The 24,145-nt window shown below is 36.9% G+C and overlaps 1 protein-coding gene across 5 annotated transcripts in view; it reads left to right on the plus strand.

Moving 5' to 3' along the window:
- The window catches only part of PIK3CB (phosphatidylinositol-4,5-bisphosphate 3-kinase catalytic subunit beta), a 209,748-nt gene that overhangs the window by 124,944 nt on the left and 60,659 nt on the right, over window positions 1-24,145 (plus strand). For all 5 annotated transcript variants that reach the window (XM_049870195.1, XM_049870194.1, XM_049870196.1 and 2 more), the window contains 3 exons: window positions 139-235; window positions 5,721-5,851; window positions 8,377-8,427. In XM_049870195.1, coding sequence (XP_049726152.1) covers window positions 139-235; window positions 5,721-5,851; window positions 8,377-8,427 — 279 coding nt within the window. The remainder of the gene's footprint in view (window positions 1-138; window positions 236-5,720; window positions 5,852-8,376; window positions 8,428-24,145) is intronic.

The following is a 24,145-nucleotide window of genomic DNA, read 5'->3' on the forward strand; positions in this document are numbered from 1 at the left end:
TTGCCATGTAAATCTCATTCTCATTTTGGATGATTTTTTTTTATTTCTAGAACTAACATTCCTGAAACAAAGTGCATGAACATGTTTACACCTTGAAGTTCAGTAACATATTTATGCAGTTTTATCTTTTTTCAACAGCATTATCCTGTAGCCTGGGTAAATACAATGGTTTTTGACTTTAAAGGACAGTTGAGATCTGGAGACATAATATTGCACAGCTGGTCTTCATTTCCTGGTAAGACTTATATCCTAATCCTTGGCATTAAAGAGTAACTTTTGGCATATTGACTGCTTAATGTTTTCTTTATGACTCACCATCCTTTCAATTCAGTAAAGAAACCATCGTTTCATATCTTTATTATTTATCCTAAAATATGTTCCCACAAATTATTTAAAATATATTTAAAAAGTGATTTGTATCTGAATATATTTCTTATTTCAGTGAATGTGCTCTTACTTTAAGCATTTTATTTTTATACTTCTTTGAGAAATTCTCCTAAGGAACAATATCTTCTTTTTAAAGATTTCTCTAATCCTAGTTGTCCTGAATTTTTTCACTAGTAGACTAGGAGAAGGAACATTCTCTAACGCGATGGTGGTGGTTGTTCAGCTGTTGTTGGGTCATTTTAGACTCATGTGAACCCCTGTGTGCAGAGTGGAACTGCTCCGTAGGGTTTCCAAGGCTCTTATCTTTCAGAAGCAGATCACCTCTGGGTGGCTTCGAACTGCCAACCTTTTAGCTAGTAGTCAAGCACTGAACTGTCTGTGCCACCCAGGGACTAATATGGTAAGAGTACTAAAAACACTTTAGATAGCTTTAGCCTGAAGTTTGATGTAAGTAGAGTACCTCCTACTTGCCTGTGTTTCTCAAATAATACTCAAAGTAGCCCTGTGAGATAGATGGATTTATTCTCATTTTACAAGTGAGGAAAATGAAGATCAGAGAAAATAGTCAATTAGTCAAACAGTTGGATCAAACCTAGGATTTGAATGAAGGACTACCAGACTCCATTCTTTTTTTTTAATCGTGCTTTAAGTGAAAGTTTACAAATCAAGTCAGCCTCTCATACAAAAACTTATACACGTCTTGCTGTGTAACCCTAGCTGCTCTCCCCTATTGTGACAGCACACTCCTCTTCTCTCCCCTGTATTCCTCATGTCCATTCAACCAGCTCCTGTCCCCCTCTGCCTTCTCATCTCTTCTCCAGAAAGGAGCGGCCCACATAGTCTTATGTGTCTAGTTTAGCCAAGAAGCTCACTGCTCACCAGTGTCATTTTCTGGCTTGTAGTCCAGTCCAATCCCTGTTTGAAGAGTTGACTTTGGGAATGGTTCTAGTCTTGGGCTAGCAGAGGGTCCAGGGTTTATGACCTCTGGGGCCCCTCCAGTCTCAGACCATTAAGTCTGGTCTTTTTACAAGAATTTAAGGTCTGCATTCTACTGTTCTGCTCCATCAGAGATTCTCTGTTGTGTTCCTGTCAGGGCAGTCATCAGTTTTAGCCAGGTCCCATCTAGTTCTTCTGGTCTCAGGCTGATGTAGTGTCTGGGTTATGTGGCCCTTTGTGTCTCTTGGGCTCGTAATTGGCTTGTGTCCTTGGTGTTCTTCATTCTCCTTTGCTCCAGGTGGGTTGAGACCAATTGATGCATCTTAGATGGCTGCTTGCTATTGTTTAAGACCCCAGACCCCACTCACCAAAGTGGCATGCAGAATGTTTTCTCAATACATTTTGTTATGCCAGTTGACCTAGATGTCCCCTGAAACCATGGTCCCCAGACCCCCGTCTTTGCCACTCTGGATTTTGAAGCATTTGGTTGTATTCAGGAAACTTCTTTGCTTTTGGTTTAGTCCAGTTGTGCTGACCTTCCCTGTATTATGTGTTGTCTTTCCCTTCACCTAAAAGAGTTCTTGTCTACTATCCAATTAGTGAATACTCTTCTCCCTCCTTCACTACCCTCGTAACCATCAATGAATATTTTCTTCTGTGTTTAAACTTTTTCTTGAGTTCTTATAATAGTGGTCTCATTCAGTGTTTGTCCTGTTGTGACTGAGTAATTTCACTCAGCATAATGCCTTCCACATTCCTCCATGTTATGAGATGTTTCACAGGTTCGTCGTCATTCTTTATGGTTGTATAGTATTGCATTGTGTGAATATACCATAATTTCTTCATGCATTAATCAGTTGATGGGCAACTTGGTTGTCTCCATCTTTTGCCTATTGTGAACAGTGCCGCAGCAAACATGAGTGTGCATATATCTCTATTCATGTGAAGGCTCTAATTTCTCTAGGATATATTCTAACGAGTAGGATTGTTGGATCGTATGGTGGTTCTATTTCCAGCTTTCTAAGGAAGCGCCAAATCGATTTCCAAAGTGGTTGTTACCATTTGACATTCCCACCAGCAGTGTATAAGTGTTCCAGTCTTTCCACAACCTCTCCAACATTTCTTATTTTGTGTTTTTTGAATTAATGCTAGCCTTGTTGGGGTGAGATGGTATCTCATTGTAGTTTCAATTTGCATTTCTCTAATGGCTAATGATCGTGAGCATTTCCTTATGTATCTGTTAGCTGCCTGAATGTCTTCTTTGATGGAGTGCCTTTTCATATCCTTTGCCCATTTTTTAATTGGGTTATTTGTCTTTTTGTTGAATTTTTGCAGTATCATGTAGATTTTAGAGATCAGACACTAATCGGATTTGTCGTAGGCAAAAACTTTTTCCCAGTCTGCAGGTAGTCTTTTTACTCTTTTGGTGAAGTCTTTGTATGAGCATAGGTGTTTGACTTTTAGGAGCTCCCAGTTATATAGTTTCTCTTTGGGTGTTTGTGCATTGTTAGTAATGTTTTGTATACTTATTAGGGCTCCAAGTGTTGTCCCTATTTTTTCTTCCATGATCTTTATCATTTTAGAGTTTATATATATATATTTTTATTTTGGTCTTTGATCCATTTTGAGTTAGTTTTTGTGCATGGTGTGAGGTATGGGTCTTGTTTCATTTTTTTGCAGGTGGATATCCAGTTATGCCAGCACCATTTGTGAAAGAGACTGTCTTTTCCCCATTTAACTGACTTTGGGCCTTTGTCAGATAGCAACTGCTCAAATGTGGATGGATTTATGTCTGGATTCTCAATTCTTTTCCGTTGGTCTGTGTATCTGTTGTTGTAGCAGTACCAGGCTGTTTTGACTACTGTGGCGGTATACTAGTTTCTAAAATCAGGTAGTGTGACTCACTTTGTTCTTCTTTTTCAGTAATGCTTTGCTTATCTGGGGCCTCTTCCCCTTCCATATGAAGTTGGTGATTTGTTTCTCCATCTCATTAAAAAATGTCATTTGAATTTGGATCAGGATTGCATTGTATCTATAGATCATTTTGGGTAAAATGGACATTTTCACAATGCTGAGTCTTCCTAGTTTTCCATTATTTTTTACTGTTTACTGGAATTCTTAGTTTAAACTTTGCAGTGATTTTTCTTTTCTGTCTTCAAAGTTTAATATATTTAATAAAGTTGTATACTTATTTGAATTTTTTAAATTATTTTGGTACTGAAAAATATTTGAAAATGTCCATATATTGGCAGTATTTCTTGAGGATTTATTTTTGGAAAATTAATTATCTACTGACGTATATGAAATCTTCCCAGTCTAATATTTTGTGTGTGTGTGTTCTGTCATTCCTACCATTTCCTTCATATAGTTCCAATAATTTTCTCTTAATCATTTTATATCCCAAATATAGGAGAACTGTGTACATTCACACACTTCTTATAAGAAACTGTAGTTTCACAGTAGAGTAAAAGTTGTTTAGTTCCATATTATATTTTGTTGAATAATCTTAATTTAGACTCAAACTTTAATGTTCTAGAATTAGTCAAGCAACTGACTAATAATTTTTGTAAAAATGACAATATATGGTTGTTTTAACTTAGCATACCATCAACCTGACTTCATTTCTAAGAAACTGTAAGATGAAAAGTTAACAAATGAACATATTTAGCTCTCTATATATTAGCTCTAGAGTTGTCACGTTTATCCCAGCAGGGGCAAGCAAGAAACAAAGAACTATAATCTCTTTTTAGGGTACCCAGGCCATCGTTATAAGGTGTATCACTTTTAATGGTTTCTGTGTATCTTTCCAAAATTCTGTATGTGTACACTAGGAAATGTAAATGTAAATTCTTATTTTTCTCCCTATTTTTATGAAATAGCATATAATGTACAGTGTTCTGCTCTTTGGTTTTTTCACCTTATCTGCATATAGAACTGTTTCATTTTATTTTCATTAAAGCAGAGTTATCTTTTGATAGTTCAGACAGTGCCATAAATGAATATTCTTGTTTATGTGCAGGTATATCTTTAAGGTAAATTCCCAAAAGTGGGTTTATTGAGTCAAAAAATAAAATTGTAATGAGAATACACCAATTTATACTTTCCACGTATAGTGTATTAAAGTTCCTTTTTTTAAAGTTGTAGTTTCAATGAAGGTTTATAGAGTAAACAAGTTTCCTGTTAAACAATTAATATACATAATTTCCTTTTTTGTGATGGTTTTTGAGCAGGATTACCTCCACATATTCAGGGCTTTTAACTTTAGATAGGTTGCATTTAATAGAACAAATAAGTGTAACGCTACTGGATAGCACAGTACGGAATTTTAATTTGCTGAGAAATAAGCTCTGGATTTGAGTAAATTGTGAACGTTGCCTACATCCAGGTGACCATTGAATATGTGAAATGAAAGAGTACTAAATAAATAAGATAAGCAAAGAATTAAGAAGCTGAAACTTGTGACTACTTTGTAACGTTTTCTAGCTTTGGGAGATAATTCTGAGCGTGCATATTTTTCTGAACACTAGGCCTAGATAGAACGGACTTTATCTTTTTTTCTAGAAGGTTCAGAGAGAACAGCTATGGTAAAAATCAATGTAAGAAAAAGAGAAACTGGTTTGGAGAGGGGAAACCTTAGGTTGTACTCCTAACTCTGTTCTCTCATTTTGAGTTTAATACCTCTCCATCTATTTCCTTATCTATGAATGAGAAAGTTACATTAGATGAGCTCCAGGGTTTTCTGACAAAACTGAAATTCTAAGACCCCGTGCATATTTTTGTGATTGAACCACGATTAGGGTGATGGAGAAGAAAGAGGAAGGAGTGACTTGAAAAAGAAAGCAGTTGGTGAGGTAAGAGGAACACCACTTGAATGGAATGTTAACAGAAACTACCCATGAAGGTGTAACTATGTCAGTAGTTACAGGATAATAAAGGAGCATTAACAACTTTAGATTTGTTGAGAAGAATGTCATTGGTGACTATCAGAACATCAGTTTAGGTACTTTGATGACCATGAAAACCAGTTTATGTAGGCTTAAAAAGTCCATAGACAGTGAGGAAATAATAACAGTTCCTATGGGCTACCTACTTTTGATGGAGGGACAGCAGTTCCAATTGAGCTTTTTTTTCCCCCCCTGTATTGGGAATATATATTACACTTGAAGAAGGAGGTGAAGTAGCCATTAATTTTTGTTAACTTTCTTATTTTAAAGATGTATGCAGACTCACATTCAAATTTTATGGCAAGCATTAACAGGAAATTGGAGCTTTACTGATACAATTATCTGCTAAACTTTCCTTTGGAAACACTTTTAAAGTAATTTTATGAAATCCATTAAAGTTTTGTTTTAGTTTCAAACATTTTCTTAAGAGCCAAAATCATTTGCATGTTTTAGATGAACTTGAAGAAATGTTGAATCCAATGGGAACTGTTCAAACAAATCCATATACTGAAAATGCAACAGCTTTGCATATTAAATTCCCAGAGAATAAAAAACAACCTTATTATTACCCTCCCTTCGATAAGGTAAGCTAGTTATTTAGAAGGCCATTATGCACGAAATAATTGAATTATTAGTTCCTGACTTTATATGTTTATAGTTTAAGCTCTGTATGTCTGTTTCTTAAAACGTCACATACTCTGACAGCTTGGTTTAGTGAAAGACCAGTGAGCAAGGACCCCTCAAACTCCCTTGACTCTTGGCTTTATCACTGACCATGGCATCTCTGGAGTTCAATTTCCTCATTTATCCAAATCCTTCTCTGAGGCCCTTTTCAACCTAAAAAGGCTATAAATGTATTCAAATGTAGCCCTGATCCTATAAAATGTTCAGTGAGATATGCTAACGTGTTGGTTCAGAGATTATAAAACATAATCATTCTTGTGTTAAAGTTTAGATTCAAAGAACAAATGATTTATGTTGAATATTACTATTAGTAGGACATCCTTAAAACCCACTGTTGACTCATAGTGACCCTATGGGACAGAGTATAACAGCTCCATAGAGTTTTCAAGGAGCACTTTGTGGATTCGAACTGCTGACCTTTTGGTTAGCAGCTATAGCTCTTAACCACTACGCCACCAAGGTTTCCAGGACATCCTTAAGCAGTATTATTTTTGTAGAATCTATAGGAAGGACTTATGTTTCTAAATATTTCCTTAGTGTACAAACTGCATATCTAAGAGGAGATTATCTAGTAAGGGCTGAAGATGGGACTATGATAATTTACATGCTAAGAGAGCTAAGCTCTTATATGCTTTATCTTCAAGTTTGGTATCCTTGTTTCAGGTATGATTGGTGCTGATTTTTGTGGGGAAATCTTTGAACAAATTCTCAGAAAGTAAACATGAGTTTCTTATATTTCCTTAATCCATTTAGGAACAAGTTACTTTTAAAAATTGATATCCTAAGTAATGTTTAAATTAATCTACTTATAAGACTAATTGTATTTAATATTCAGCACTGCCAGACCTCTGGAGAATAGATGTTTTTTTAGCCATAAACCCAGAAACCCAGTGCTGTCGAGTTGATTCCGACTGATTTAAGCCATAAGCACGTTAAATTTCTATAACCCAATGTTCTTTTTTCACTTTCATTTCAATTGAATTTTATCCTCTCAAGAAATAAACTTTCATTTCAAGTTCTTTTATATTGTTTCTCTAACCAGTAATATCCAACTAAATTAAATTTTGGGATAGTTACAATAAACTACCCCCCCCCACCCCCCAAAAAAACCCCACTGCTGTGGAGTCAATTCTGACTCACAGCAATCCTATAAGACAAAGTAGAACTGCCCCATAGGGTTTCCAAGGGTGTAAATCTTTATGGAGGCAGACTGCCACGTCTTTCTCCCAAGGAGCTGTTGGTATGTTTGAACAGCCGAGCTTTTAGTTAGCAGCCGAGCGCCTTAACCACTGTGCCACCAGGGCTCTGTTAAAATAGAAATCCAAAATATGCCAAGAACCATATGTCTTAGTATATAGTCAGTAAAAAAAGATACATCTTGACTCATCTATTAGATTGAAGCCATGGCTTTAATTATTCCTTCGATAGAGGTTTATGCATATGCAGTAGCTACTTATGATACATTTAATTGTCGAGGCTATGACTATTATGGTATTCAATTATGGTGTCTGTTCAATTATGGTGTCTGTTCAATAATCAGTTACAGTTTCTTTTCGATCAAATGTGGTTTATAAAGCAGTTTTAGAAATGTAATATCTTATGCAAATGAAAGTATTTTTAATTTAACCTTTCAGGATAAGCTTCTTTAAAATGTTCTATTTTGGTATTGCTGCAGTCATCTGTAACTGGCCAGTTATCTTTCTCTTTACCTTTCTTATTCCTTGTGGAGTTTGTGTTTGAAAATGGTCAATTTGGGATGGAGATTTGTGTGCTTTAATAAATATAAACATGTACAAATATGTTTATACTTACTGGTTTTCCTTGTATCAAACAAGGTATATATGTTCATTGTAAAAAAAAAAAAAAGTACACATGTAAAACGTGAAAGTTCCACCAATCCTAGTCTTTTTATTTAATTTAATGTTCGCTGCTATAATCACTTATATATATTTTGCTTTTCAAGTTAATTTTATGGTTATTGGTTCATTTTTAATAATGATAATTGAATATTATCACAACAGCTCTTCGAAGCAGGATGTGCGTTATCACCACATTTTATGTATGAGGATAAATATTTACCTAGGATTGTATAACTAAGTACCAGGACATGGATCTTTTGATTCTTTACCTATCATTCTTTCTGTTGGACCAGTGAGTTCACGTATTTTCAAGGATGAGAGCCCCTTTCCATACTTAATGATTTTAAAAAATATTTTTAGGCTTTCCCTTGACAATATTTCTCCTTTTAGTATTTGTTAATTGAGGAAAAACTTATTCTACATTTAGTAACCTTTACATACATTTGCATTTTCTTAACTGAATACATTTACCTATATTAGTCTAAGTGCAGATGTAGTCATTTATGCTTAAATTTTTGTAAATACAAGAGCCAAAATTTTAAATTTTTAAAATTTTTTTTAAACAGATTATTGAAAAGGCAGCTGAGATTGCAAGCAGTGATGGTGCTAATGTATCAGTAAGTATCAAGGATTTAAAATGGCTTTTTCTTCTTATAGAGTCATGAGCATTATTAGGTACCTTCATCTTATTTGCCCCCACACGTCTGTCAGTTTGCCATACTGTGGGGGCTTGCATGTTGTTGTGATGCTGGAAGCTGTGCCACCAGTATTCAAATACCAGCAGGGTCTCCCATGGCAGACAGGTTTCAACTGAGCTTCCAGACTAAGACAGACTAGGGAGAAGGACCCGATGGTCTACTTTTGAAAAGAATTAGCCTGTGAAAACCTTATGAATAGCAGTGGAACATTGTCCGATACAGTGGTAAAAGATGAGCCCCTCAAGTTGTAAGGCACCCAAAAGACGACTGGGGAAAAGCTGCCTTCTCAAAGTAGAGTCGACCTTAATGACGTGGATAGAGTCAAGCTTCTGGGACCTTCATTTGCTGATGTGGCATGACTCAAAATGAGAGGAAATAGCTGCAGACATCAATTAATAATCAGAACATGGAATGTAAGAAGTATTAATCTAGGAAAACTAGAAATCATTAAAAATGAAATGGAACACATCAACATCGATATCCTAGGCATTAGTGAGCTCAAATGGACTGGCATTGACCGTTTTGAATCAGACAGTCATATGGTCTGCTATGCCGGGAATGACAACTTAAAGAGGAATGGCATTGGCTTCACCGTCAAAAAGAACATTTCAAGATCTATCCTGAAGTACAGTGCTGTCAGTGATAGCGATAGTGTCCGTACTCTTACAAGAAAGACCAGTTAATACAACTGTTATTCAAATTTATGCACCAAGCACTAAGGCCAAAAATGAAAGAATAGAAGATTTTTACCAACTTCTCCAGTCTGAAATTGACCAAACATGCAATCAGGATGCACTGATAATTACTGGTGATTGGAATGCTGAAGTTGGAAATGAAGAAGGATTGGTAGTTGGAAAATACGACCTTGGTGATAGAAATTGCATGATAGAATTTTGCAAGAGCAACGACTTTTTCATTGCAAGTACCTTTTTTCAACAACATAAACGGTAACTGTATACATGGATCTCTCCAGATGGAATACACAGGAATCAAATCAACTACATCTGTGGAACAAGATGATGGAAAAGCTCAGTATCATCAGTCAGAACAAGGCCAGGTGCCGACTGTGAAACAGACTGTCTATTGCTCATACGCAAGTTCACATTGAAACTGAGGAAAATTAGAACAGGTCCACAGCAGCTAAAGTACAATCCTGAGTATATCCTACCTGAATTTAGAGAACATCTCAAGAATAGATTTGACTCATTGAACACTAATGACCAAAGACCAGACGAGTTGTGGAATGACATCCAGGACAGGAAAAAAGACAGGAAAGAAAGAAAAGACCAAAATGGATGTCAAAAGAGACTCTCAAACTTGCTCTTGGAAGTCGAGTAGCTAAAGCGAAAGGAAGAAATGATGAAGTAAAAGAGCTGAAAAGAATATTTTAAAGGGTGGCTCAAGAAGACAAAGTATTATAAGGACGTGTGCAGACACCTGGAGGTAGAAAACCAAAAGGAAAGAACATGCTCGGCATTTCTCCAGCTGAAAGAACTGAAGAAAAAATTTAAGCCTTGAGTTGCAATATTGAAGGATTCCATGGGGGAAATATTAAATGATGAAGTTAGCATCAGAAGAAGATGGAAAGAATATACAGAGTCATTATACCAAAAAGAATTGATTGACATTCAACCATCTCAGGAGGTAGCATATGATCAGGAACCAATGATACTGAAGGAAGAGGTCCAAGCTGTACTGAATGCATTCGCAAAAAAGAAGGCTCTAGGAATTGATGGAATATCAATTGAAATGTAACAGAGAAGGTGTAAATCATGCCAGGCTTCATGGTGGTGGGAACCCAGGTTTCTTCTATCTTGGTGCTCTGGGATGCTTAAAATGGTTTAATAATTGCTGTTCCGGATTCTTCTGTTATTACATTCTAGCCAGCAGAAGCAGGAAGAGTAAGATTAGAGGGTACATCCCATTTTATTTTAGGATATCATTAGCATGCATCACTTCTGCTTACATCCCATTGGCCAGAGCTTAGTCACGTGCCCATACTTAACTGCAGGTGAGGGTGGGCGATGCAGTCTTTAGCTGGACAGTCCTGTTTCTGGCTAAAATTAAGAGATTATAGTGCTAAAGGAAGAAGGGGAAAATGGATATTGAGGGACAGTCTCCGCCATAAACACTCTTCTCATTGATTCTGTCCAGAGACTACAAAATCTATTACTTTGTTGACTTTGTTTACGCTAAATATAATATTTCTGTGTCTTTATTAATTTAATTTTTTAACTCTTTCTAGTCTTAAAACTTTGTTGAGCTCAATCGGATGTTCTTTTGTCTTGTCATCAAGTTACAACTTTTGAATGTCTTCAGCAAAGCCATTTTACCCATAGAATGATAATGATACCGGGGTCAGAAGGCAAAATGGAGATTATGTGTGTATTTTCTCATTATCACAGAATCAAAGCACTGTTAAATGTTGGCTAGTTGGAGAAATGTCTGGCCCAGACTGTCTTCCAATTTGCCATTAGAATTCACAAGATTTTTTTATAGCCTCTCAGTGCAAATTGTCTACTACTACAGATACTTCAAGGGCCAAAAACCAAAACCAAGCCTGTTGCCATTGAGTAGATTCCAACTCATAACGACCCTTTAGGACAGAATAGAACCACCCCATAGGGTTTCCCTGGAGCAGCTGGTGGATCAGACTGCTGACCTTTTGGTTAGCAGGCAGGCTCTTAACTGCTGTGCCATTGGGCCTCCACTTCTAGGGTAGTTCTCTTTAATAAAACAATGTAAATTTATTATAGAATAAATTTATCAGCTTCTCAGGCAGCTGCTGAAACAGGCTGTTAAAATTTAAGTTGAGGAAATAATAGTTGTATAGATTCTAATGTCTCTATCCAGTTATCCATTATTCGTCTTAATAATTTTTTTTTATTGATACTTTTGTTGTTACTAGTGTTTCTTGAATCTCTCTGAAGCATAAATTGATTCTTACTATTTCTGGTGTGATTTTTATGTACCTTAACCTAAATCAGAGGGTTTACAGGTCACTGAGGATGTGGTGTTCTTGCCCAGTTCTGATATCCTGTTTTTTTAATTTTTTTAAATTAGGCACATAGTACAGTTAACAAATTGTGAAACCAAAATTCAAGCCTGTTTCTGTAATCTCCAAATATTTTCCTCCTCAGAGGTAACTGTGTGAACAGTTTAGTTTGTAGCTATAAAAACCTAACACTATGCATTTATATACCTTCATGCCTAAATAGCTATCTCTTTTTTTTAATATAAGATAGTTTTATACATATTAAAAACAGAAAATGACTTGCCATTGAGTCGATTTCCAACTCGTGGCAACCCCGTGTGTGTCAGAGTGGAGCTGTGCACCACAGGGTTTTCAGTGGTGGATTTTCAGAAGTAGATCACCAGACTTTTCCTTTGGGCCACCTCTGGGCAGCCTTGAACCTCCAGCTTTGGGGTTAGCAGCCAAACACGTTAACTGTTTACACCACCCAGGTTCTCCTGTGTAACCATAACCACTATTTCCAGATATTTTTTATCATCTCAAACAGAAACTCTATACCCGTTAAACAATAACTCACCTTCCCTCTTTCCCCAGCCCTTGGTAATCTCTGTTCTACTTTGCATCTCTATGAATTTTCCTGTTCTCGATACCTCATGTAAGTGTGGTCATACTATTTGTCCTTTTGTTAGTATAACGTCTTCAGGGTTCATCCATGTTGTAGCATGTATCAGAGCTTCATTCCTTTTCCTGGCTGAATATTCTTTTGGGTATATACCTAGGAGTGGAATTACTGAGTCATGTGGTAATTCTGTGTTTAAATTTCTGAGGAACGACCACAGTGTTTGCCACAGCAGCTGTACTGCTAGTTTTCATTCCCATGAGCAATGGACAAGGTTTCCAATTTCTCCACATTTTAATAATAGCTGCCCTAGTGGATGTGAAGTGGTATCACATTGTGGTTTTAATTAGCATTTCCCTAATGACTAATGATTTTGAGCATCTTTTTTTTAACAGACTATATTTTAAAGCAGTTTTAGGTTTTCAGAAAAATTGAGCAAAAAGTACAGACAATTCCCATATCTGTTTCTCCTATTAACATCTTGCATTTGTGTGGTACATTTATTACAGTTGATGAACCAATATTGATACATTATCATCAAGTAAAATCCATAGTTTACATTAGGGTTCATTCTTTGCGTTGTACAGTCCGTGGATTTTGACAAATGCATAATGTCATACGTCCACCATTACCATATCTTACAGAATAGTTTCACTGCCCTAAAAATTCCATGTTCTATCTGTTCATCCTTTACGCACCCACCCACTCCAATCCCTGGCAAACATTGATCTTTTCATAGTCTTTATAATTTTGCTGAGAGCATGTTATGTACCTTAATAAGTTGATGATAAATTAACATGAATTTACTAGCAACTTACTAAAGGATTTAGTCTGTTCTTGGCATTTTTTAAAACAGGTGGTTGTCAAGGGTCATGGGTCTGTAAAATGGAAAAAATAAATGCTTTTTGGGGGGGTGAATTATGATTGTGCAAATGGGAGTTTTTGATCTTCTTATCCAGTGGTTCTCAACCTGGGACTGTTTTGCCCTCCCCTTCCCCCAACCTCCAGGACATTTGGCAATGTCTAGAGATATTCTTGGTTATCACAACCTGGGGTCAGAGGTGCTGCTAAACATCCTACAATTCACAGGACAGCCCTCTACAAAAAAAAATCAATAGCACTGAGTTTGAGAAACCATTTTCAAATCTAAAACATCTAAATTGTAAGTGAAGTTTGTCTTACTCTCTTCCTCTTACTGCGGAGACCAGGCTTTGCAAAATACAGGTGATGACCCAGCCTTTAGCTCAGAGGCTCTGGTGATCTACCCAGAATATTTTCTTAGTAGAATGATCTGGAGACCTTGCAGCCTTCACTTTTAGGAAAAGAGCATATCAAACATACTTTTTTCATATTCTTTTTTTTAAATAATTTCACACTTACTGAAAACTTTGAAGACTACAAATAATCCACTATACTGTTTACTCAGCTTCCCCAGCTGTTAACATTTTATTACATTTGTTTTTATCATTTTCTATGTGTATACATTTTTTTCTGAATAATTTGAGATTAAATGACATGCGCTACGCTCTTTTATCTCTTAATTCTTTATTATGTATTTCTTAAAATCAGGAACATTCTCCTGCATAACCACAGTGCATTCATAAAAGTCAGGAAAATAATATTGATACAGTTTTACCGTCTAATCCACAGACTCCATTAAAATTTCACTAATTGTCCTGGTAATGCCCTTAATATCCTAGTTTCCAATCCAGGATTACTTGTACTTTAATGTCATGTATCCTTAGTTTTCTTTAGTATTTCCTTACTCTTTCATGACTGACATTCTGAAAAAAAAAAATACAGGTAAGTTACTTTGTAGACTATCCCTCAATTTGTATTTTCCTGATGTTTTGTCAGATTAAATTGGAGCTATGCATTTTTAGCACAAATGCCACAGAAATGATGAAATTTTCTCCTGGCATCTTATCAGGAGGCAAACAACGTTAATTTGTCCCATAACTGTTGATATTAACTGTCATCACTTGATCAGGATAGTATCTGTTTTTCAACTATATTTTGTGGGATTATATTTTGAGGCTAAGGAAACATCCTCTTCCATGTCAAACTTTCAGCTAATTGTTTTCCATCCATTATTACATTATGCCTGAATCAATATTACTACACTGGGTTGCCAAATGCTGGTTTTCTAATTTTGTTTTTCCTTTTGGTGTTTTTAGTGGCGTATACTAAAAGTTATCTGTGGTAGAACTTCTTCTTCCCCATTTATTTGTTTATACTTTATTTTTTATTTAAAGTAGTATGGACTCATGATTCCTATTTCATTCAATGACTTATAATTAATTACTATTATTAATTTTGGTATTCAAATTGTCCATGATTTGGTCAGTGGGAGCCCAGTCAAGCTGCCTCCTGGGTCTTTTAGACATGTCCTTATCATTCCTTGAGCATCTTCTTTCTGGTATAATATGTTTCAGTCTCATATGGTCCTTTCCCTATCCCAGCCTTGGAATCAGCCATTTCTCCAGGAGTATTGATTCCTTTGATTTATGAAAAGTATTTAGAATCCAAGGTCTGGGCACTGTGTATGTTTCTTGCTACTGACATATAATTGCTTCTAGGCCCTTTCACAAAACAGATCTAGGAAATGTGTGTACGTGTATGTTTGTGTATGTGTGGGGTATATATACCTATACAGATATATTTATATATTAAAAGCCATGAGTTCTCACCAGTGCCTCTAATTTGTATCCACCACTACAGAATTTTTTTCTAGCCTTTCCCCTTTCCGTATTTTCAGTTGCCTTTTCTGACAGTTTTACCACTAACCTCAATATATTTATATTTGTTCAATCCACTGTTTGTAATCAGTCTCCCAACCATACAACTGACTTCCCTGTCCCTGGTTGAGCAGTGCTGACCCTATGGGCTGCTTCATTCCCAGCTATATGTAGATCAAGCCTCCAGGTCTGGCCAACACTCGAGTTAATCCTCTGGCCCTGGAAAGCACATTGCTAACATGTCATTTGAGTCTCCAGCCCCTCTCTGTATGACAGATGCTTTGTGTCTCCCCTACAGAGAAGGGAAAGGAGCCATGCTCTTTTTCACTTGATTATAGCAAGTTTTTTTTTTTTCAATGATCACTATTGCATATTTTTTATTTTAAAAAATTAAACGTAAAGTAGACAATATGGGTGTTATTTTTCATTGCTTTCAACCATTTCCATTGTCTGATTTTAGTACAAGCATTTGAAAACGTGCTTTAGTTCTCCAGTTACCCTGTATAATATAATTTTTCATTACTGATTGTTTTGAGTTTTGTAAAAGTGCCTAACTGTGTGTGTTTTATTAGGCTTCCTGCCCACACTTCTGATAGTTGGCTGTTTTTACCCTGGCATTATTCAATGCTGGGTTTTTCATAGCTCAGTAAACAATCTCAGTACGATTATAGAGCTAGCCCACTGCTGTCCCATTTTAGTTTACGTACTCCTAAGTCTTCGGGATATTTACTTATATTAGCTCTGTAGAGTCTAATTTAGATCTGTGAAATTACACTAGGTCTGCTAGCTTTTTGAAATATTTAACTGCAGCCTGCCTTTCTCTGACATGAACAATCTACACCCTGTGTTGTTTGCAGTAACAGGTTTGGCTCTAAGATATAAGTGTAGGCATTTCATATTCAAATTTTGATGACTTTTCTTGTTCTTTTTTTCAGGGAAACTCAGTGTCTGTAAAATAGAAATTACGCTTTTAGATCGAAGCTCTAAATATAAAATCAGTATAATTATATATATAATTATTTTTCTTTTGAGTATAATGTAAATCTTCTGTCATTTATCTGCTTACTTACAAAGTCAGTAGGATTTGGAGTTTACTTATTACTTATTGTTAGCTAACAAATAATAACAGTCCTCTTCAAATAATTTATTATAAATTAGGATTCTTCAGCACTGTAGTGGAAAAAATTCATAAATTTTTTAAAAGTTCATATTTTAAAGAAGTAAAAAATTTAGAAAACTCATCATCTTATGAGAAGAAAGATTTAAAACAAAACGAAGCAAAAAAACTAAAGTAATGGAAGATAAATCCATGATTTTATTCAAGGGAAGCGAGGACGTTTGGTTCATATCCCTAATCTGTAGTGGATGTTTGATAAGCATGCATTTCTTGGTGTCTTTGTCAGAGACGGATACTGAGCAGAAGAGGAGCATCCGTGGATTTGACCCAGGGTGACAATTCTTAAACTAAAATGGAGCGGGAGTCGGCCGAGAGCCAGGGGAGGAGTCCGCCTGCCCTAGGTGTGCATAAGCTTAAGCGTAACCTTAAGCGTAACCAGGGCTGCGTCGCTGGGCACCTGTGCTGTGGAATCGGTGTAGGTGGCTTTGGAGAATCAGCTGGCTGCCTTGCGTCAGGGCTGGGTGTGGAGTGGGGAGAAGTCACTCAGTGCGAGTTCAGCTGCTGCTGAGGAGAGGAGCATCAGCAGCAGTACCAGAGTAGCTCAACAGAAGAAGCTTGAAGGCTTTGTGGGATTTGCTGATTTCCCAAATCAAGTATCAGTGAAGAAAGCGTTTGAATTCACACTTATGGTAGTAGGTGAATCTGGATTGGGAAAGTCAACATTAATCAATCAACTTGTTATTCCTCACAGATTTGTATTCTCCAGAGTATCCCAGCCCCTCCCATAGGATAAAAAAGACTGTACAGGTGTTACAATCCAATGTTTTAATCAAAGAAAGTAGCGTTCAGTTACTGCTCGAGATAGTTGATACCCAGGATTTGGAGATGCAGTGGAGGATAGTAATTGCTGGCAGCCTGTTATCCATTACATTGATGGACTACCTATGTTGCCAGGTGAAGACCCCAGGTTTTGCTCAGTGTGACCTGTTACAGCCAATAAACAAGAGGCTGAGGTGGGAGAACAGGAAAACGCCTTTATTTCATTGGACAAGGAAAGGAGCAATTGGGGCTGCTGCCTCCAAGACTGCTCACAGGCAGCTTGGGGAGGTGGGCTTTTACAGAGAGCACGCAAGGAAATAATGGACTTGATAACAATAAGAATAAAGGGCAGCTTACAAAGAGCCCTTTGGCACAAATGGAAGAAGAAGGAAAGGAGCATGTAGCCAAGATGAGGAAGATAGAGATGGAACAGGTGTTTGAAATGAAGGTCAAAGAAAAAGTTCAGAAACTGAAGGGCTCTGAAGCTGAGCTCCGAAGTCGTCAGTCTGAGGATGAGAAAACAAACTGGGAAGCTCAACAAGGTATATTAGAACAACAGAACTCTTTGAAAACTTTGGAGAAGAACAAGAACAAAGAGAAGATCTTTTAAACCCTCTGTTGACCACGACTTGTGTATTAGTTGTCAGTATGCCAGCTTGGTCATCAGTGTTTGTTGGGTCCATTTGACCAGTTTGCACCAGTTTTATCCATAATGATGGATTTAACAATATGACAAGAATTGTTGTTCTTGGTGGAGATGAAGATACCTTAAATTGTCTAGGGTTATTGTGTACTCAGAAAGTAACAGCTCTGAGTTTATTAAACAGGTGTTTCAGTTTAATGCAGGAGAGTGTTTTACTATTGTTCAGTCATGTTCTGGTGATTTGATTGTTTACAGGATATTCCAAAATAAAAGGACTCTGTAAGGTTTTCGCTGAGGATAAATTGCCATAATATGATTCAGACTATGCTTCTGTATGATAATATAAAAGTTCCGTTCAGTTCAGTGTATAGAATAATGTAATTTAGTCTAACACAGTTGACCCTATTTTTGACACTTCGATTGTTTAAAAATACACGTGGGAAAAAAAACCTATATGCTTACAGTGCACCTAGAGCTTTTTTATAACAACCGTTTTTTCTTTGTTTTGGATTCTTTAAACATATGTTATCTCATTTAGTACTCTCTTTAGCCAGAATGTCATTACTGCTTCATTTTTGTGTTGTTGTTGTTAGGTGCCGTCGAGTTGGCTCCGACTCATAGCGACCCTATGCACAACAGAACGAAACACTGCCCAGTCCTGCGCCATCCTTACAATCGTTGTTATGCTTGAGCCCATTGTTGCAGCCACTGTGTCAGTCCACCTCGTTGAGGGTCTTCCTCTCTTCTGCTGACCCTGTACTTTGCCAAGCATGATGTCCTTCTCCAGAGACTGATCCCTTCTGACAACATGTCCAAAGTATGTAAGACGCAACCTTGCCATCCTTGCTTCTAAGGAGCATTCTGGTTGTACTTCTTCCAAGACAGATCTATTCGTTCTTCTCACAGTCCATGGTGTATTCAATATTCTTCTCCAACACCATTATTCAAAGGCATCAATTCTTCTTCTGTCTTCCTTATTCATTGTCCAGCTTTCACATGCATATGATGTGATTGAAAATACCATGGTTTGAGTCATGCACACCTTAGTCTTCAAGGTGACATCTTTGCTCTTCAACACTTTAAAGAGGTCCTTTGCAGCAGATTTACCCAATGCAATGCATCTTTTGATTTCTTGACTGCTGCTTGCATGGCTGTTGATCGTGGATCCAAGTAAAATGAAACCCTTGACAACTTCAGTCTTTTCTCCATTTATCATGATGTTGGTCATTGGTCCAGTTGTGAGGATTTTTGTTTTCTTTATGTTGAGGTGCAGTCCATACTGACGGCTGTGGTCTTTGATCTTCATTAGTAAGTGCTTCAAGTCCTCTTCACTTAACAGCAAGCAAGTTTGTGTCATCTGCATAATGCAGGTTGTTAATGAGTCTTCCTCCAATCCTGATGCCCTGTTCTTCTTTATATAGTCCAGCTTCTCGTATTATTTGCTCAGCATACAGATTGAATAGGTATGGTGAAAGAATACAACCCCAGCGCACACCTTGTTTTTTTAGTAACATTTAATTTAGATATTTTCCATATATCGGCCATGCTAAAATAGAATATAGCGTCTTTCATATGGTAGGAACCAACAAGGAAATTTTCCTTTAACTCTCTTTTTACACTCTATGGTAAGTAGCGGAGGTGGGGGGGCAGGATATGCATTTATAGATCATTTCTAGGCAAAATTGTGATGCTAACAACCAGCCTGTTTCTACTTATGTGCAGCCTCTTTTTAGAAATAGGAATCATAGCTTCTTAAAGAGTAAAAAAGTCGCCATTCTGCATTTAGCTATATTCGTTTGTTTATTTTTTTGTTTGTATTGTAAAAATTCACATCATAAACAATGTGACGTAAAAAAAAAAAGTAAAATGGAGACTGTGGATATTATTTTATAGTGAGAAGTCAGCTCCATGAATTCATTTCTATTCTCCATCTTATTGCAGTGATCTTGGGGACATGTAACATACTCCTTTTGACTGAGTTCTCTAGGATTTGGTAATTTCCCTACCTTGCCAACTTTTATGTTAAATATTCCCAGTTAATTAATATCTGGAGATACTTTGAAGAAGTTGCACATTGATTATACTCAGTATGAAGCGAAGAGTTTAGGCAAAATAGCTGGCGTGTGTCTGTGTGTGAGAGAGAGAGCACATGCTTACGTGCACATACGTGCACACCTGCCTGCCTGTGCCTGTCTACTTGATTTGGGTGGTACACCAGTCATAAGATTGAGCTCATTTCTGGTGGTTAGTTCATTTGGGTTTTTCATGGACCTTGATTCTAGATACAACTCTTAAACTCTTCCCAAAGGTATCTAATGTAGGTAATTTTTGACTTTTCACTCAGTCCGTTCTGTTCAGTTATTAATTGTATTTGTACCTTAGAAGAAGCAGCTTGATTCAGGATTTTAGTGTAAATATGTTAATGAAAAATCTGTTTTCCTTTTTTAAAAATTCTGTGTTTCATATTGAGTCAGGAATACAAATGGGAAGAGGATACAGTTTTCACGGTGAGAACTCATTGTCTGAGAACAAGAAAAATACAAAGAAATAACAGTATGTTAAGAAAAATGCTAAGGAACAGCATTGCAGTGTGCAATAGAGGACATAGCAACTAATATACACTTTAATTTATTTCAACATCTCACCTTATGCTTTTCAAATTATGAAGAAATAATAAAAATTATCTCCCTTCTTTGTATATAACTGTCATATTGCACACAGTGCTGGACAAGGGTGCTTAGAGTTGATCATCATTATTTGTGGATTCCATATTTGCATATTCACCTACTGGCTAAAATTTATTTGTAACCAAAATCAATACTTGGAACGCTGTTGTGGTCATTGGAGTATATGCACAGGGTAGCAAAAAATTTGAACTGCCAAACACATGCTTTTCTAACTGAGGTCAAACAAGGTGATGCCCTATCTGCCTTCATGTTTCAGCTTTCATATTTTAAACAAGTTTCCTTTTTGTGATCTATTTAGTGAAATGGTTTTTGCATTTTTATGCTTTTCTTGGTGGTTTTGCTATTCAAAATTATCCCCAGCCATAGTTCTGTAGTGCTATGTAGTGTTCTAATGAGGAGAAAGCCCCTGTGATATGCCTTATGGAGGAAATATGCGTGTAAGATAAGCTTCTTTCAGGCATGAGTTATAGTGTTGTTTGCTGTTAAGTTCAGTGTTAACAAATCAACAACATACACTGAAACCTGTGAGAGCCGCGACTGCCTTGTTTTCTGGGTCTTAGAAGTTTTCTGCTTTTGATGGTGTAGGTTACCACTTTTCTGTTGCTCTCTGTTAGTGGACTAGAACATAACTACTTTCAATAACAAGAATTGGCTGTATTTCTTTTTTTTTCCTTAATACTTTTTATTTTGCTTTAAGTGAAAGTTTACAAATCAAGTCAGTGTCTCACATAAAAACTTATATACACCTTGCTACACACTCCCAATTACTCTCCGCCTAATGAGACAGCTGGCTCTTTCCCTCCACTCTCTCTTTTTGTGTCCATTTCACCAGCTTCTAACCCCCTTTACCCTCTCCTCTCCCCTCCAGGCAGGAGATGCCAACATAGTCTCAAGTGTCCACCTGATCCAAGAAGCTCACTCCTCACCAGCATCCGTCTCCAACCCACTGTCCAGTCCAATCCATGTCTGAAGAGTTGGCTTCAGGAATGGTTCCTGTCCTGGGCTAACAGAAGGTCTGGGGGCCATGACCACCGGGGTCCTTCCAGTCTCAGACCATTAAGTCTGGTCTTTTTATGAGAATTTGGGGTCTACATCCCACTGTTCTCCTGCTCCCTCAGGGGTTCTCTGTTGTGTTCCCTATCAGGGCAGTCATTGGCTATAGCCAGGCATCATCTAGTTCTTCTGGTCTCATGATGATGTAGTCTCTGGTTCTTGTGGCCCTTTCTGTCTCTTGGGCCCGTAATTACCTTGGGTCCTTGGTGTTCTTCATTCTCCTTTGATCCAGGTGGGTTAAGACCAGTGATGCATCTTAGATGGCTGCTTGCTAGTGTTTAAGACCCCAGATGCCACTCTTCAAAGTGGGATGCAGAATGTTTTGTTAATAGATTTTATTATAAAAAAAAAAAAAAAAATTTTTTTTTTTTATTGAGTTAGATATCCCCTGAAATCATGGTCCCCAAACCCCTGACTCTGCTACACTGGACTTCGAAGCATTCATTTAATTCAGGAAACTTATTTGCTTTTGGTTTAGTCCAGTTGTGCTGACCTCCTCTGTATTGTGTGTTGTCTTTCCCTTCACCTAAAGTAGTTCTTATTTACCAACTAATTAGTGAATACACCTCTCCCACCCTCCCTCCTCTCCTAACCACAAAAGAATGTTTTCTTCTCAGTTTAAACTATTTCTCAAGTTCTTATAATAGTGGTCTTATACAATATTTGTCCTTTTGCAACTGACTAATTTCACTCAGCATAATGCCTTCCAGGTTCCTCCATGGTATGAAATGTTTCATAGATTCCTCACTGTTCTTTATCGATACGTAGTATTCCATTCCATTGTGTGAATATACCATAATTTATTTATCCATTCATCTGTTGATGGGCACCTTGGTTGCTTCCATCTTTCTGCTTTTGTAAACAGCGCTTAAATAAACATGGGTGTGCATATATGTGTACGTGTAAAGGCTCTTATTTCTCTAGGATGTATTCCGAGGACTGGGATTGCTGGATCTTATTTCTAGCTTTTTAAGGAAGTGTCAAATAGATTTCAAAAATGGTTGTACCATTTGACATTCCCACCAGCAGTGTAGAAGTGTTCCAATCTCTCCACAGCCTCTCCAACATTTATTATTTTGTGTTTTTTAGATTAATGCCAGCCTTGTTGGAGTGAGATGAAATCTCATTGTAGTTTTGATCTGCATTTCTCTAATGGCTGATGATCATGAACATTTCCTCATGTATCTGTTAGCTACCTGAATATCTTCTTTAGTGAAGTCTCTATTCATATCCTCCAACCATTTTTTAATTGGGCTATTTGTCTTTTTGTAGTTGAGTTTTTGCAGTATCATGTACATTTCAGAGCTCAGACGCTCATTGTAAATGTCATAGCTAAAAACTTTTTCCCAGTCTGTAGGTAGTCTTTCTCCTCTTTTGGTGAAGTCTTTGGATGAGCATAGGTGTTTGATTTTTAGGAGCTCCTACTTATCTAGTTTTTCTTCTGCATTCTTAGTAATGTTTCGTATACTGTTTATGCCATGTATTAGGGCTCCTAACATTGTCCCTATTTTTTCTTCCATGATCTTTATCATTGTAGTTTTTATATTTAGGTCTTTGATCCATTTGGAGCTCATTTTTGTACATGCAGTGAGGTATGAGTCTTGTTTCATTTTTTTGTGATTGGATATCCAGTTATGGCAGCACCATTTGTTAAAAAGACTGTCTTTTCCCCATTTAACTGTTTTGGGGCCTTTGTCAAATATCAGCTGCTCATGTGTGGACGGATTTATGTCTGGATTCTCAATTCTCTTCCATTGGTCTACGTATCTGTTGTTGTAGCAGTACCAGGCTGTTTTGATAACTGTGGTGGTATAATAGGCTCTAAAATCAGGTAAAGTAAGGCCTCCCACTTTGTTCTTCTTTTTCAGTAATGCCTTATTTATCTGGGGATTCTTTCCCTTCCATATGAAGTTGGCAATTTGTTTCCCCATCTCATTAAAGAATATCCTAGACATTTTTATAATGTTAAGTTTTCCTATCCACGAGCAAGATACGTTTTTCCACTTATGTAAGTCTCTTTGGGTTTCTTGCAGAAGTGTACTGTAGTTTTCTTTGTATAAGTCTTTTACATCTCTGGTAAGATTTATTCCCAAGTATTTTATCTTGTTGGGGGCTACTGTAAATGGCATTGATTTGGTGATTTCCTTTTCGATGTTCTTTTTGTTGGTGTAGAGGAATCCAACTGATTTTTATATGTTTATCTTGTATCCGGAAACTCTGCTGATCTCTTCTATTAGTTTCAGTAGTTCTCTGGAGGATTCCTTAGGGTTTTTTGTGTATAAGATCATGTCATCTACAAATACAGATAGTTTTACTTCTTCCTTGCCAATCTGGATACCCTTTATTTCTTTATCTAGCCTAATTGCTCTGGCTGGGACTTGCAGCGCAATGTTGAATAAGAGTGGTGATAAAGGGCATCCTTGTCTGGCTCCCGATCTCAGTGGGACTGCTTTCAGGCTCTCTCCATTTAGGGTAATTTGGCTGTTGGCTTTGTATAAATGCCCTTTATTATGTTGAGGAGTTTTTCTTCTATTCCTATTTTGCTGAGAGTTTTTATTATCAAAGGGTGTTGAACTTTGTCGAATGCCTTTTCTGCATCAATTGATGAAATCATGTGATTCTTATCTTTTGTTTTATTTATATGGTGGATTACATTAGTTGTTTTTGTAGTGTTGAAGCATCCCTGCATGCCTGGTATGAATCCCACTTGGTCATGGTGAATTATTTTTTTGATATGTTGTTGAGTTCTATTGGCTAGAATTTTGTTGAGGATTTTTGCATCTACGTTCATGAGGGATATAGGTCTATAATTTTCTTGTGGTGTCTTTACCTAGTTTTGGTATGAGGGATATGGTGGCTTCCAAGAATGAGCTTGGTAGTATTTTGTCCTTTTCTATGCTCTGAAATACCTTTAGTAGTAGTGGTGTTAACTCTTCCCTGAAAGTTTCATAGAACTCTACAGTGAAGCCCTCTGGAACAGGGCTTTT

This window comes from Elephas maximus, chromosome 26 (genome assembly GCF_024166365.1).
Source record: "Elephas maximus indicus isolate mEleMax1 chromosome 26, mEleMax1 primary haplotype, whole genome shotgun sequence".
Lineage (NCBI taxonomy): Eukaryota > Metazoa > Chordata > Mammalia > Proboscidea > Elephantidae > Elephas > Elephas maximus.